The following is a 17,049-nucleotide window of genomic DNA, read 5'->3' on the forward strand; positions in this document are numbered from 1 at the left end:
AAGCAAGATGAAATTCACTAGGCTATTGATAAGGCCTAAAAAGTGTATAATTCTAATAAAATAAAAACACTTGTTTTAAATAGGCTATGTTTAAATAAAGTTACAGGTACCATACTTGCTCCTCGTGGGCTTATAATACAGACAAGGCCATTTAGACTATGGAGGGTTTTACGCACATCCAAACCTTTCACAGGAGCTGGATAAAGATCCAATATAAAGAGAAATGTCCACTCACTGTTATACTGCTCCCAAATATAATGTTTTATAAACATAATGAAACCATCAAACAGATCATAATTGCCCTTCTTCAGAAATAGCAGATGAAATTGCATTGCATTCGAGCCATGTACGTTTTCTTAACATAAACTCATGGATGGTGAATCTTTCTAGTAAGTTAGATTTTTAATCAAATTAAATGGAAAACAATCAATCTGTTTTTTAAAACAACAACAATATTTCTAAATAGGATCGGGTCAGAAGCGTGATATCATAAATCGCATCACTCGTTCCATGAGCATAAGGCAATGTGTGCACATGTAGGCCTATGGTCTCTTCGGGCACGAGGCATGGATGTTTGTCTTATCCATTGAAGATAGTTTATTAAACACTATACAGTAACCCTCCAATAGGCCTAGTTATAACAAACATGTAGCCAATCTAGTTTTTTTATTGGCTTCAACATGGAAATATTTGACTACACACATTGCATTCGCTTTTCGTAAATGCACCGCATTCGAGCCATGGACAATTGGACATTGCCCAAACGTTATAATAAGATAAGATTACCATCACCATTGATATGGCCTGTTACTGACTTACTAAGGTAAACAAATGAACAGGCAAATAGTCTAGGCTACAAGTGGATACAGCACCAAGGACAGTAATCGGAATTCCTGCGATTTGACTGATAGGTCCAACAGATGAAAGTGGAAGATGCAATTTTTTTACAAAATGATAAAGGAAAAACAATAAGCAGTCTATTGTAATAACTTGGTGTTCCTAAACAGACTTCCTACAGTCACTAAAACCTTTTATTCAATGGGCATCGTACATATGCCTAATGAAGAACAAGCTGCATGGACATAAATAATGTCCAATATGAAGAAAGGAATGCCTGTTGACTGTTTTGCTGCTAGTGATATAATAAAACATTGGTTATAGGCTACTGTTTAGGTTACTGTGCGCTTCCGCTGGCAAAATCGATGTCATAACCAATTGCACCAGGGTTGGAAAATAGCAGAACGCTGGCTTTTACAAGTCAAAATTGCCAAAGAGAGGGCGTTAGACACTAGCGCCGCCTTAACGGCAGCCGAAAATAGAGCCCTAACTATCTAATGAAACCTGACGTGCTTTTTGGGGCATTTCTGAGCATAATCGATGTCACAGAAATACACAGTGTTCCCAAATGGTACATCGTTTATTGTACATGAACTACCACATCATATGCAGCGGAACTGTATCAAGGTCTCCATAATACTCTTAAAACATAGCTCCATGAGCCTAGTTTGAGCTCACTAACCAATGTTGTAGACTGATGTGATGTGTTAGTGTCTGTATCATGAATAGTGGGACCTCAGCTAATGTCATCTAATGAAGCAGGTAAACATTTTGCATATTGATTAAGTTTGTCAATAATTAATCCTCGCTAGTACCGAGCCATGCTGAAGCTGTGGCACACACACACACACACACACACACACACACACACACACACACACACACACACACACACACACACACACACACACACACACACACACACACACACACACACACACACACACATACACACACACACACACACACACACACACACACACACACACACATACACACACACACACTGGAAATACACACACAGAGTTCTACACACTGGCATGTCTGCAGCACTATCACTATCCCCTGGATGAGCTGGCAAAGCCCAGATGAAGTATATACATGTTACCAGGAGACTGTATAGCAATACAGCAATAACAGATATCATATTCAGGTCATGTTCTCCAAGCTGCTCCTCCTCCAGCTGTTGCTCCTCTACCACTTACACAAGAGACAAAGATCACAGGCTTAGAGGCTGGAGCAGTGCATGTAAGACACAGTCCAAAAATAAAACCTTCGGCCAGTTTCCTTAAACATAGATATGTTCCAGTGGGCCACGCAGTACATAATATAACAGGACAAAAGCCCATTGTTATTGAATTATTTCCTTTGAATATACTGTGACTAAAAGATGGCCCAGAAATAGAATGGGCTGACCTTTCAGCCTGGCAGTAGTCATGTTGTCTTTTATGGTGGAGTATCAGTTCATTTTTTTGTTGTGCTAGCATCAATGATCCAAGGTGAAACAATGGGTCTTCTTTCTGACATTTAGGTCTCAGCCCACAGATTGACACACAAGAAACAATTGCACAAGATTGCAGAAGATCTTCGCCCATTCAGTGTTGGTGTATTTGTTTGCTCAACTAAAAGAGACCAAAGCTATTGAGGCAGAAATTACTACAGCTGTGAAAAGATGTGTGAAGCTGATGGTAAGAGTGCGTGTGTAACCGTGTGTGTGCGTACGTGTGTGCTCGCGTGACTTAGTGTGTACGCGCACACATCCTTATCGCTTTATCTCTGACTGAGATTCAATTAGAAAAAGTTTGATCGTCTCGAGCAGATTTCAGCTAAAGATGATTCAATATTTATTGGAATTTCTTCATACAGGGATTGAACAGAATATAATCTGCTTCTTTCTCCAATACACACAGTAGGGTGTGTCCAAAATGCCACCCTATTCTCTATATAGCGCACTTCTTTTATCCAGGGCCCTGGTCAAAAGTAGTATTGTACACTATATAGGGAATAGGGTGCCATTTTGGACACAGCCATAGAATCCACAGTGTGGGGATAAAGGTGATATTGACACTTCCTACCGAACTGTCCTTTATCTTCCATGAAAAACTCATGTTGGTTTCCTCACCCTCAGTTTGACAGGCGTCCTCCTGCGAAGCCACTTCTCCCGTGGGCTAGATGGAGAGAAGGGGGCTGAGTCCTTGCTGTCAGCTTCCTGGGTCTTCACACTGTCGCATCGCATGAGCTGCATGGACACACGCATGCACACAAGCATGCACACACACACACACACATACACACACGGTTCATTAATCCACCGCCGGCCTAGTCCACTCAGTATGACGGCACTTCTCAAACAGAAACCCTAGTCTACATTTAGGCACCTGATGCACATTTATCAGTGGAGTGGCATACATATACTAGACTGTCACATGACCTACAGACAAAACAATGACATGGAATTTTCATCCTCTGGTGCTCTAACACAATTGAGAGAGAATGAAACTAGGACTGTCATTATCTTGAGGCGTACACTGTCACAGCTGCTAACAGGAGCTCATTTGTCAAGAGGAAGATTGAGGCACATTAAGCTAGAGGATGATCCGTTATGAAGTGGACTACATGTACATAAAATCTCAGAAGTTGAGAGAAAATAACTTGTCTATCTTTAGCCTAATCAATGTGTAGCCAGGCTAATGAAACAGCCGGGCTAATGAAACAGCCGGGCTAATGAAACAGCCGGGCTAATGAAACAGCCGGGCTAATGAAACAGCCGGGCTAATGAAACAGCCGGGCAAATGAAACAGCCGGGCAAATGAAACAGCCGGGTAAATGAAACAGCCGGGCAAATGAAACAGCCGAGCAAATGAAACAGCCGGGCTAATGAAACAGCCGGGCTAATGAAACAGCCGGGCTAATGAAACAGCCGGGCAAATGAAACAGCCGGGCTAATGAAACAGCCGGGCAAATGAAACAGCCGGGCAAATGAAACAGCCGGGCAAATGAAACAGCCGGGCTAATGAAACAGCCGGGCTAATTATGTGTTTTCAAAGAGGAGGAGAGGAAAGGACAGGTCGCAGTGAGGGAAGGAGCTTTACTCCATGACTGCATTAACGAGATCCTAGTTTAAGGTTCAACCTCTTATTACACAGCAATTGTGGTCCTCTGTAGCTTAATTGGTAGAGCATGGCACTTGTAACGCCAGGGTAGTGGGTTTGATCCCCGGGAAAACCCATACGTAAAAACATGACTGTAAGTCGCTTTGGATAAAAGCGTCTGCTAAATGGCATATTATTATACTATATTATAAAGAATAGGTCATTGATTTTACTTAATTCAAACTTGACCAGCCGTTAGGTATGGTACAGTAAGTAAATAAAAAGGGCAGTAAGTTTGTGCGAACGACTGGGAGTAAGTTTGTGTGAACCATAAGTTCCATATGTATCCATTTCCCTGATGTAATATCGATGGGAGCTGAAACCCACTGATCCAAGATAAGAATCCGTTTTCACGGCAGAGATAGATAACACTTCTTATTTCCTGTGTACTCTCTGATTCCCCTCACGTCACTCTCCCACACAAAAGACTGCGGCACCGCAGCAGCAGCAGCCAACACCATGGCTGCATCCCAAATGGAACTTTATTCCCTATAAAGTGCACTTCTTTTGGGCCCTGGTCAAAATAAGTGCACTATATAGGGAATAGGGTGCCATTTGAGACACAACCCCTTACTGTAGTGGGAGGCTGCTCTTGTCTCTTCTCATTGCTCTCTAATTACCAAGTTAAAAGGCTGTCAGTGGTCAGGTTTTAATAGGAAACGACACACTGGCTGGTTTTACTCACTTTGTGAGGGTCTGAGGATACCACTAGCAGACCCACACACACCTCCTACATACACATAATACAAGCACACACAAACCCTCACACACACGTATCTACATTTGACATTTTAGTCAATTAGCAGATGCTCTTATCCAGAGCGACTTACAGGAGCAATTAGGATTAAGTGCCTTGCTCAAGGGCACATCAACATATTTTTCACCTAGTCAGCTCTGGGATTTGAACCAGCAACCTTTCGGTTACTGGCCCAACCTCTTAATTGCTAGGCTACCTGCCGCTCATATGCATGCACGTATGCATGCAAGCACACACAACCACAATCCACAGCACAAATAATGACTGTTGATGATCTGAATTCCAGTCCCAAAAGTCAGGACACACACACAGACACACATACATATGGGGGGGTGGGGGGGTGTCTTACCTGTCGGAGCACAAACGCAGCTACATCAGTGGACTCCCAGTAGGAGGCATGGAAGAGATGAGGCAGTGCCACGGTGGGGAAGGAGGTCAACACGTCTGGACAGTACAGAGCATAGTCCAACCTCTTAGAGCCCCACCATCTACTGGAAACTGAGGTACACACACAGACACACACACAGACACACACGCACACACACACACACACACCGACAGACAAACATACAGAAGGGAGAGAATTAACACAGGCATATCAAGATAAGGTTTTCTTGGAGTTATTTGAAGAGATTTGTGGCTACTAATGGTATTATTCATCCGGTCTTTTAGCCACCACAGTATTAGCAACAGAAGTAGGTTAATCTGATGTAAAATCTGGGGAGGCACAGTTGGGTCTCATGAGTCTGGCTATATCTACCCACCATAGATAATTGATAACATTTTGTTACATTTTAGCAGACGCTCTTATCCAGAGAGACATACAGTTTGTGAGTGCATACATTATTTGTTATACTGGCCCCCCGTGGGAATCGAACCCACAACCCTGGCATTGCAAACGCCATGCTCTACCAACTTAGATAAATCCCTGCTGACCATTCCCTCCCCTACCCTGGACGACACTGGGCCAATTGTGCGCCGCCCCATGGGTCTCCCGGTCGCGGCCGGCTACGACAGAGCCTGGATTCAAACCAGGATCTCTAGTGGCACAGCGATGCAGTGCCTTAGAACACTGCGCCACTCGGGATTAATAAATAATGTATAAAGCGTAGCCCGAATGTGCCCTTTTCTTCTAATTGCTAATGAGCAGTCTCCCCTCCCCCCCCTCTCTCTCTCTCTCTCTCGCTCTCTCTCTTCCTATCTCAGTCTTTCTCTTTCTCTTGCCTCTCTCTCTCTCCCTCTCTGTCTGTCTCTCTTTCGTTCTCTTTCCCACTCACTGTTGGTGATGGTGCTACTCATCCGGCCCACAGAGCAGAAGGACGTCTCACTGTCCACGCTGGTCACACTGGCCCTGCGCCCTCCTCCTCCTCCTCCCCTCCCACTGCTGTCTGTTTCAGGGGAGGGGGGCACGGTCGGGGCACCAGGACTGGGCTCTGCCTCCAGGAACACCTCTGGGTGGCTCTGGATACCGTCAGCTAGAGAGAGAGAGGGAGAGAGGGAGAGAGAGAGAGAGGGAGAGAGATAGATAGGAAGAAAGAATGAGAGAGAGGGAGAGGGAGGGAGAATTCAATTATATAACAATGGACTAGTAACGTTCTCTGTGAATCAATGCTGTTACATGGTCTAATAGGAGAGTATGTGTTATTGGCTTGTTTTGTGTGTTCCAGAGGAAGGCCTTGGACACACACAGTGTCAGGTAATTAGGTTGGGCTTGTAATGATTCAGGGATTGTGACCGATGGTGACGACCAATCAACACACCCAACCCCAGGAGCTGGGAGAGAAGTCAGTGAGGGAAACTGTAAACAACTACACTACAGCCCAGATGGACCTAGTTACTCATCACCTTTAACCCTGTATGTTTGGATGGATGTGTTTGTTTTGTACCCCCTCTGTACAGGCATTGTTTGCTCTGTAGACGTGTAGATGGAAGGAGGAAACTTTTATTTCCCCTGTGATATATATGGATGTATCAGAGAACATGGATCTGAAGAATAGTCTCTAAGAGACATGGCATAGTAGAAGCAGATCGCATCAATAATATAATTATTAGAGAGACAAGTGACCGCTCCCTCTGTTCAATGATACATTTATGTTGAACTTCACAAGAGCCTCTCTGGAATAAAGAAGGAGAGTGGGAGGGAGGGAGGGAGGGAGGGAGGGAGGGAGGGAGCAAGAGAAAGAGTGATGAAGAGAAAAGAGAGAGACAGATAGACAACAAGGGAAATGTGTAATTTCCTAGACATGTTGAGGCCAATGTATTTTATCTTAATCCATTTCAACTCAACTGTTCATTCTACTTGTTCCGTTGCCCTTATTTTAGCAAGAATTGTAATTCCCCCCTTCTATTTTCTTTCCATTCCATATGTCTGTAACAGGTTGACAATATACTCTCTTTCTCTGGCAGTACGATAACTAGGGCTCAGATTATTAATCTATCACTATGGTAGAGGCATGTGATGAGATTGATGTGGGTGCGATTCAGGGATGGATAAGGCACTCAAGGCGCTTCTTCCCTCGATGTCTGGCAAGGGAAGATATTGCCTGTGATGTGGACGAGGCGTTGTGGCCAGACCCAGCTGTGTGGCAAGATGCTGCCTAATTATTTTTCTTGCCTCTTTTTTTTTCTATATATTTTTTCTGCACATTTTTTCTGCAATTTTCTTTTTCAGTTTACTGTTTTTTGTGAGCATATTCTTGTTCAGTCCAATGTAAATACAGTGGGGAGAACAAGTATTTGATACACTGCCGATTTTGCAGGTTTTCCTACTTACAAAGCATGTAGAGGTCTGTAATTTTTATCATAGGTACACTTCAACTGTGAGAGACGGAATCTAAAACAAAAATCCAGAAAATCACATTGTATGATTTTTAAGTAATTAATTTGCATTTTATTGCATGACATAAGTATTTGATACACCAGAAAAGCAGAACTTAATATTTGGTACAGAAACCTTTGTTTGCAATTACAGAGATCATACGTTTCCTGTAGGTCTTGACCAGGTTTGCACACACTGCAGCAGGGATTTTGGTCCACTCCTCCATACAGACCTTCTCCAGATCCTTCAGGTTTTGGGGGCTGTCGCTGGGCAATACGGACTTTCAGCTCCTCCAAACATTTTCTATTGGGTTCAGGTCTGGAGACTGGCTAGGCCACTCCAGGACCTTGAGATGCTTCTTACGGAGCCACTCCTTAGTTGCCCTGGCTGTGTGTTTCGGGTCGTTGTCATGCTGGAATGCTCTTACTGAGGGAAGGAGGTTGTTGGCCAAGATCTCGCGATACATGGCCTCATCCATCCTCCCCTCAATACGGTGCAGTCGTCCTGTCCCCATGTTTCCACCTCCATGCTTCATGGTTGGGATGGTGTTCTTGGGGTTGTACTCATCCTTCTTCTTCCTCCAAACACGGCGAGTGGAGTTTAGACCAAAAAGCTCTATTTTTGTCTCATCAGACCACATGACCTTCTCCCATTCCTCCTCTGGATCATCCAGATGGTCATTGGCAAACTTCAGACAGGCCTGGACATGCGCTGGCTTGAGCAGGGGGACCTTGCGTGCGCTGCAGGATTTTAATCCATGACGGCATAGTGTGTTACTAATAGTTTTCTTTGAGACTGTGGTCCCAGCTCTCTTCAGGTCATTGACCAGGTCCTGCCGTGTAGTTCTGGGCTGATCCCTCACCTTCATCTTGAACTTCTTCCATTTTCTAATAATTGCGCCAACAGTTGTTGCCTTCTCACCAAGCTGCTTGCCTATTGTCCTGTAGCCCATCCCAGCCTTGTGCAGGTCTACAATTTTATCCCTGATGTCCTTACACAGCTCTCTGGTCTTGGCCATTGTGGAGAGGTTGGAGTCTGTTTGATTGAGTGTGTGGACAGGTGTCTTTTATACAGGTAACAAGTTCAAACAGGTGCAGTTAATACAGGTAATGAGTGGAGAACAGGAGGGCTTCTTAAAGAAAAACTAACAGGTCTGTGAGAGCCGGAATTCTTACTGGTTGGTAGGTGATCAAATACTTATGTCATGCAATAAAATGCAAATTAATTACTTAAAAATCATACAATGTGATTTTCTGGATTTTTGTTTTAGATTCCGTCTCTCACAGTTGAAGTGTACCTATGATAAAAATTACAGACCTCTACATGCTTTGTAAGTAGGAAAACCTGCAAAATCGGCAGTGTATCAAATACTTGTTCTCCCCACTGTATCTGAGTGCATCCATATTGTTCCAATCAATTATCCAGCTCTGGCAACACTATCTGAGCCTGCCTGTCAGGGTTGGTCCTACAAAGCCAGAGCCCCCTGATGGGAGAGCATAATATACAAGGAAATTCTCAAAGCTGCTAATGAGAACCTTGATGACCTTGTACCTAGCCGGTGGCGATTCCGGTGGGGTACCCCCACCCAGGTAGTGGCAGTGCTGGCAACACTGGCTGCAGTAACCCATGGGGAGGGGGTCACACTCGGACAATCAAAGAGGGGGCTTATTATTGTGGCCCAAGTGGCACAAAATAATCAAAGGTCTGACTGCACGGAGATGCTTGGGAAAAATGGTTACAACGGGGTACCAGAGTGTTTGTGTCTCAGGTGAAGAGGGTGGATCTGATCTCCATCACCTAGGACTTGACATAGATTAAATAGATTAATCAAATCTCACATTGTTGTCCATTTTTGCTCAATCTTGCATGCTTTCTCAAACAGCTGTAACTGTATATGCATTCGTAAATCAGGTCCTTTCTTGAGTTGGGCTCTGGGATATAACAACCGTTGAGCATCTGATCTTATGGTTGATTGTGGAGGAAAGGGCTTGAGTGTGTTAGAGTATGTGCGTGTATGTTTATCCCACATCTGTTGCAAGGGGGTAAGGATGTTAGGGAGAATATAGGATGAACCACAATAATTGTTTGCTAAAATAATAATTGCTTGTCAAAAATGTAATGTAATACAATGGCAATCCGGGTTATAGGTTAAAATCCTACGCATGAACTGCCGACATTATTACGCATATTAATAGATAATGATGGAAAATAAGATATGCAAGATATTTGAATGGATATATTTTTTCAAATAGCTATCTATACAGTGAGGGAAAAAAGTATTTGATCCCCTGCTGATTATGCACATTTGCCCACTGACAAAGAAATGATCAGTCTATAATTGTAATGGTAGGTTTATTTGAACAGTGAGAGACAGAATAACAACAAAAAAATCCAGAAAAAAATGAGGGAAATAAGTATTTGACCCCCTCTCAATCAGAAAGATTCTGGCTCCCAGGTGTCTTTTATACAGGTAACGAGCTGAGATTAGCAGCACACTCTTAAAGGGAGTGCTCCTAATCTCAGCTTGTTACCTGTATAAAAGACACCTGTCCACAGAAGCAATCAATCAATCAGATTCCAAACTCTCCACCATGGCCAAGACCAAAGAGCTCTCCAAGGATGTCAGGGACAAGATTGTAGACCTACACAAGGCTGGAATGGGCTACAAGACCATCGCAAAGCAGCTTGGTGAGAAGGTGACAACAGTTGGTGCGATTATTCGCAAATGGAAGAAACACAAAATAACTGTCAATCTCCCTCGGCCTGGGGCTCCATGCAAGGTCTCACCTCGTGGAGTTGCAATGATCATGAGAACGGTGAGGAATCAGCCCAGAACTACACGGGAGGATCTTGTCAATGATCTCAAGGCAGCTGGGACCATAGTCACCAATAAAACAATTGGTAACACACTGGCCTAGCCAGTCTCCAGACCTTAATCCCATAGAAAATCTGTGGAGGGAGCTGAAGGTTCGAGTTGTCAAACGTCAGCCTCGAAACCTTAATGACTTGGAGAAGATCTGCAAAGAGGAGTGGAACAAAATCCCTCCTGAGATGTGGGCAAACCTGGTGGCCAACTACAAGAAACGTCTGACCTCTGTGATTGCCAACAAGGGTTTTGCCACCAAGTACTAAGTCATGTTTTGCAGAGGGGTCAAATACTTATTTCCCTCATTAAAAATGCAAATCAATTTATAACATTTTTGACATGCATTTTTCTGGATTTTGTTGTTGTTATTCTGTCTCTCACTGTTCAAATAAACCTACCATTAAAATTATAGACTGATCATGTCTTTGTCAGTGGGCAAACGTACAAAATCAGCAGGGGATCAAATACTTTTTTCCCTCACTGTATATATATTGAGGTGAGAGCATTGGAAATGCTTTTGGCGGTTGACCTGCTTCTGTTTTGTGGGTGGCACTGTGTGCTGTTTTCGATGGATGGGTCCTGGCCTCTCGGGGGCCTAGGGATTCGGGAGGACGGGGGTGGTATGCTGATCACTGGGATGATGGCCAACTTGGGATGGTGAGGGCCTTTAGCGGGGAATTAGTGGAGAACAATTGGAGGGTTACTTAGTAGCAATGCAAATATCATGGTACAGCTATATGGACAGTCAATCGCTATGGTATTTTTTATTGGTAAATTTACAAACATATATAATGATAAATAGATTTGAAACTTGTATCCCATTATGGTATGTGGTGAAATAAGTATAGCCAGTTATAATTGTAATGGCTTAGCAGATAATAACAAAAGAAGAACAATATTTACATGGCTCCAAGAGAAGGAATATAATATCTATTGTTTACAGGAAACTCATTCAACATGAAGTTGCATGGAAAAAGGAATGGGGGAAATATACTTCTCCCATGGGCAAAGAAACTCAAAAGGGGTGATGATATTAATTAACAGTAATTTCGATCCGAATGTGCAAATTGTCCAAACAGATAAGCAAGGTAGATGGATTATTTTAAATATGTTATTGGACCATAAACAGATATGGCTCATTAACCTTTACGGACCAAATAATGATGATCCACACTTCTTTGACAATATATATAATAAATTATCAACTCTGCAAGCAATTCAAGACTCTATTATTATGGTGGGAGATTATAATACCGTTTTAAATAGCTCAATGGACCGTAAAGGAAATCACACTACAAACAATCACCCTCATGCTCTTAAGGAAATCGTGAATGTCATGGATACATTAGAACTAGTAGATATATGGAGGCTTAAATATCCTGATCTAGTGAGATATACATGGCGGAGACTCAATCAAGCTAGTCGTCTTGAATTCTTTCAAATGTCATTCTCGTTGGCACCAAAAGTTTAAAAAGTGTTGATAGGGGACAGAATGCGGTCGGACCATCATATAATTGGCATATACATTACTCTTACTGAATTTCCACGTGGGCGAGGATATTGGAAATTTAATCAAAGCCTATTGGATGATAACTTGTTTTTAACTAGGACAGAGGAATTTATAACCGACATAACATAGGTACAGCAAATCCCCTTATTGTATGGGAGACCTTTAAATGTGCCTTTAGAGGCCATGCAATTCAGTACTCATCTCCAAAACAAAAGCTATGTAGGTCAAAAGAGTCCACTCTAACAAAGGAAATAGAAGGTCTAACAGAACAGATAGATAGCAATAAAAACTGTAACACAGAGGCTCAGAATAAATTAGAGGAAAAACAAAAAGAAATTGAGAAACTTTTTCAAGAAAGATCAAGTGTAATATATTATAAAAATAAAGCAAACTGGATGGAATATGGGGAAAAATGCACCAAATTCTTTTTTAATCTTCAACATAGGAATGCTACCAAAAATAATGTATTGAAACTGGTTACAAATGACGGAGTCACCCATGATTCACCAAATGATATTTTGAAGGAGGAAACAAAGTACTTTAAGCATATGTTTTCGTTTCAGTCGCCTCCATCTCCTCTAACTGAAGCAAATTGTAGAGATTTTTTTTCTATTGATAATGTAATAATGTAAAGGTGAAATTACAGAGGAGGAACTTCTGGATGCAATTAAATACTTTAAGTCCGGGAAAACTCCAGGGTTGGATGGCATACCAGTCGAGGTATACCAAACCTTTTTTGATATACTCAGAGGACCGTTATTAGCATTACCACTCCTATGTAAATGGTAGATTATCAGACACTCAAGAAGAAGGTCTGATTTCATTATTACTGAAACAGGATACAAGTGGAAAATATAAAGATCCAGTCCATTAAAAAATTTGGAGGCCCCTTACACTTCAGTGTTGTGATGCAAAAATTCTAGCAAAATGTATGGCGCATAGAATTAAAAAGGTATTGTCGGACATTATTCATTCTAATTAGACTGGTTTTTTACATGGGCGATACATTGGAGATAATATAAGGCAAGTACTGGATACAATAGAACACTATGAAAAATCTGGGAAACCAGGCCTACTATTCATAGCAGACTTCGAAAAGGCATTTGATAAAGTACGACTGGGGTTTATATATAAATGCCTGGAGCATTTCAATTTTGGACAATCTCTTATAAATTGGGTTAAAATCATGTATAGTAACCCTAAGTGTTAAATAGTAAATAATGGCTATTTCTCAGAAAGTTTTAAACTGTCAAGAGGAGTGAAACAAGGTTGTCCACTATCGGCATATCTATTTATTATTGCCATCGAGATGTTAGCTATTAAAATCAGATCCAACAATAATATCAAGGGATTAGAAATCCAGGGCTTAAAAACAAAGGTGTCATTGTACGCTGATGATTCATGTTTTCTTTTAAATCCACAACTTGAATCCCTCCACAGCCTCATAGAGGATCTAGATACATTTTCTAACCTCTCTGGATTTCAACCAAATTATGATAAATAAATGTACTATATTACGTATTGGATCACTAAAAAATAAATGTTTTACATTACCATGTAGTTTACCAATAAAATGGTCTGATGGTGATGTGGATATACTCGGAATACATATCCCAAATGAAATAAATGATCTCACTCCAATACATTTTAATAGAAAGTTAGCAAAAATAGATAAGATCTTGCCACCCTGATTAACTCTTTAGTATTATCCCAGTTTACCTATTTGCTTATGGTCTTGCCTATGCCTAGCGAACAGTTTTTTAAATTATATGAGAAATAAATATTCCATTTTATTTGGAACGGCAAGCCAGACAAAATTAAACGGGCCTATTTATATAATGAATATTAATTCGGAGGACAGAAATTATTAAATATTAAAGCATTAGACCTATCACTAAAAGCTTCAGTCATACAAAAGTTATACTTAAATCCGAACTGGTTCTCTAGCAAATTAGTAAGATTGTCTCACCCAATGTTCAAGAATGGCTTTTTCCCCTTTATTCAGATTACAACCTCTCACTTTAAGTTATTTGAAAAGGAAATAATCTCCCAAATATCACTATTTCTAAAACAAGTCATACATTTCAATTTAATCCTCCAGAAACGACAGAACAAATAATGCAACAAATACTGTATTGTGGTTAAACTCAAATATACTAATTGATAAAAATCCTTTTTTTTTTACAATAAACAAAAAAAAGGTATAATCTTCGTAAATGATATTATCGGTAGGACTGGTGGAGTTATGTCGCAAATGCAGCTAACAAAAACATATGGAAATGTCTGCTCTACCCAAAATTACAACCAAATAATTGCAGCATTACCGCAAAAATGGAAAAGGAAAGTGGAAGGGGGAAGACATTTTTGACGTACCGATTCCATGGCATAGTGTTTATGAATTGATACGCAAAACGATGCCGGATTCAAAACTTAGAATTTTTCAATTTAAATTATTATATACAATTTTTGCTACCAATAGAATGTTATTTATATGGGGGATACAATCTTCCCAGCTCTGCAGATTTTGCTGCGAAGAGACAGAATCATTAGATCATTTGTTTTGGTACTGTCCATTTGCTTGTTTTTGGACACAGGTCCAGGAATGGCTAAAGGATTGCCAAATTTACCTGGAGCTAACCCTGCAGAGAGTCCTCTGTAGCTCAATTGGTAGAGCATGGCGCATGTAACGCCAGGGTAGTGGGTTCGATGCCCGGGACCACCCATTTGTAAAAATGTATGCACACATGACTTTAAGTCGCTTTGGATAAAAGGGTCTGCTAAATGGCATATTATTATTATTATAGCACTACTGGGTGATCTGAAAAGTCATAGTCAATCGATCAATAATATAATAATACTTTTAGCAAAAAAATTTATTTTCAATTTACGATCTGTAGAAACATTGAGAATAGAAAGGTTCAGAACTTTTGTAAAACATCACAGTACAGTTGAAAAATATATGGCAAATAGAAATCCAATATGGATGGTGTTAAGAGATAGATGGGAGGTGTTGAATGGAGCTGAAGGATGGGAGTAATAACAACAACTAATACAGTTTTTCCCAATTGCTAAAACACAATTTTGCAAACTAGGCTGGTTTTATCAAAATACTTAACACAATTCACAAAACCACACACCCAAACTGCAAAATGCCTAATTTATCCTGCAAAATGAAGCACTGCAACCAAAACTACATATAACATTATCAAAATCAAACGTTTGCACGAAATGGCACACACTTCATTCATATTACCAGATTTTTGTCTAACCAACTACACACGGTTGGGCATAATGAAAAGCACTCTCATCTTTAGTATGCTTTGCCATAATACTAAAATAGTTCAAATTGTATAAAATTCTTCAGATTGTTCACATGCACAGAAATATTTGCAGATACACACACATGCTGTTGAAACATTATTATTTAATTTTTTTCACCAAACAAGTCAGTGCAACATATGCACAGCAGATATACAGTGGAGAGAACAAGTATTTGATACACTGCCGATTTTGCAGGTTTTCCTACTTACAAAGCATGTAGAGGTCTGTTATTTTTATCATAGGTACACTTCAACTGTGAGAGACGGAATCTAAAACAAAAATCCAGAAAATCACATTGTATAATTTTTAAGTAATTAATTTGCATTTTATTGCATGACATAAGTATTTGATCACCTACCAACCAGTAAGAATTCCGGCTCTCACAGACCTGTTAGTTTTTCTTTAAGAACTCCTGAGTGGCGCAGTGGTCTAAGGCACTGCATCGCAGTGCTAACTGTGCCACTAGAGATCCTGGTTCGAATCCAGGCTCTGTCGCAGCCGGCCGCGACCGGGAGACTCATGGGCGGCGCACAATTGGCCCAGCGTCGTCCAGGGTAGGGGAGGGAATGGCCGGCAGGGATGTAGCTCAGTTGATAGAGCATGGCGTTTGCAACGCCAGGGTTGTGGGTTTGATTCCCACGGGGGGCCAGTATGAAAAAAAAAATAAAAATAAAAAATAAATAAATAAATTGTATTCACTAACTGTAAGTCGCTCTGGATAAGAGCGTCTGCTAAATGACTAAAATGTAAAATGTAAGAAGCCCTCCTGTTCTCCAATCATTACCTGTATTATCTGCACCTGTTTGAACTCGTTACCTGTATAAAAGACACCTGTCCACACACTCAATCAAACAGACTCCAACCTCTCCACAATGGCCAAGACCAGAGAGCTGTGTAAGGACATCAGGGATAAAATTATAGACCTGCACAAGGCTGGGATGGGCTACAGGACAATAGGCAAGCAGCCTGGTGAGAAGGCAACAACTGTTGGCACAATTATTAGAAAATGGAAGAAGTTCAAGATGATGGTCAATCACCCTCGGTCTGGGGCTCCATGCAAGATCTCACCTCGTGGGGCATCAATGATCATGAGGAAGGTGAGGGATCAGCCCAGAACTACACGGCAGGACCTGGTCAATGACCTGAAGAGAGCTGGGACCACAGTCTCAAAGAAAACCATTAGTAACACACTACGCCGTCATGGATTAAAATCCTGCAGTGCACGCAAGGTCCCCCTGCTCAAGCCAGCGCATGTCCAGGCTCGTCTGAAGTTTGCCAATGACCATCTGGATGATCCAGAGGAGGAATGGGAGAAGGTCATGTGGTCTGATGAGACAAAAATAGAGCTTTTTGGTCTAAACTCCACTTGCTGTGTTTGGAGGAAGAAGAAGGATGAGTACAACCCCAAGAACACCATCCCAACCGTGAAGCATGGAGGTGGAAACATCATTCTTTGGGGATGCTTTTCTGCAAAGGGGACAGGACGACTGCACCGTATTGAGGGGGAGGATGGATGGGGCCATGTATCGCGAGATCTTGGCCAACAACCTCCTTCCCTCAGTAAGAGCATTGAAGATGGGTCGTGGCTGGGTCTTCCAGCATGACAACGACCCGAAACACACAGCCAGGGCAACTAAGGAGTGGCTCCGTAAGAAGCATCTCAAGGTCCTGGAGTGGCCTAGCCAGTCTCCAGACCTGAACCCAATAGAAAATCTTTGGAGGGAGCTGAAAGTCCGTATTGCCCAGCGACAGCCCCGAAACCTGAAGGATCTGGAGAAGGTCTGTATG

At 41.6% G+C, this 17,049-nt stretch overlaps 1 protein-coding gene across 2 annotated transcripts in view; it reads right to left on the reverse strand.

Moving 5' to 3' along the window:
• Window positions 1–17,049, reverse strand: part of LOC121559958 (membrane-associated phosphatidylinositol transfer protein 3-like) — a 93,477-nt gene that overhangs the window by 12,707 nt on the left and 63,721 nt on the right. For both annotated transcript variants that reach the window (XM_045212251.1, XM_045212248.1), the window contains exons 9-11: window positions 6,024–6,221; window positions 5,096–5,244; window positions 2,960–3,076 (exon numbers count right to left, since the gene is read on the reverse strand). In XM_045212251.1, the coding sequence (XP_045068186.1) occupies window positions 2,960–3,076; window positions 5,096–5,244; window positions 6,024–6,221 (464 nt within the window). The remainder of the gene's footprint in view (window positions 1–2,959; window positions 3,077–5,095; window positions 5,245–6,023; window positions 6,222–17,049) is intronic.

The sequence above is a fragment of the Coregonus clupeaformis genome, chromosome 5 (assembly GCF_020615455.1).
Source record: "Coregonus clupeaformis isolate EN_2021a chromosome 5, ASM2061545v1, whole genome shotgun sequence".
Classification (NCBI taxonomy): domain Eukaryota; kingdom Metazoa; phylum Chordata; class Actinopteri; order Salmoniformes; family Salmonidae; genus Coregonus; species Coregonus clupeaformis.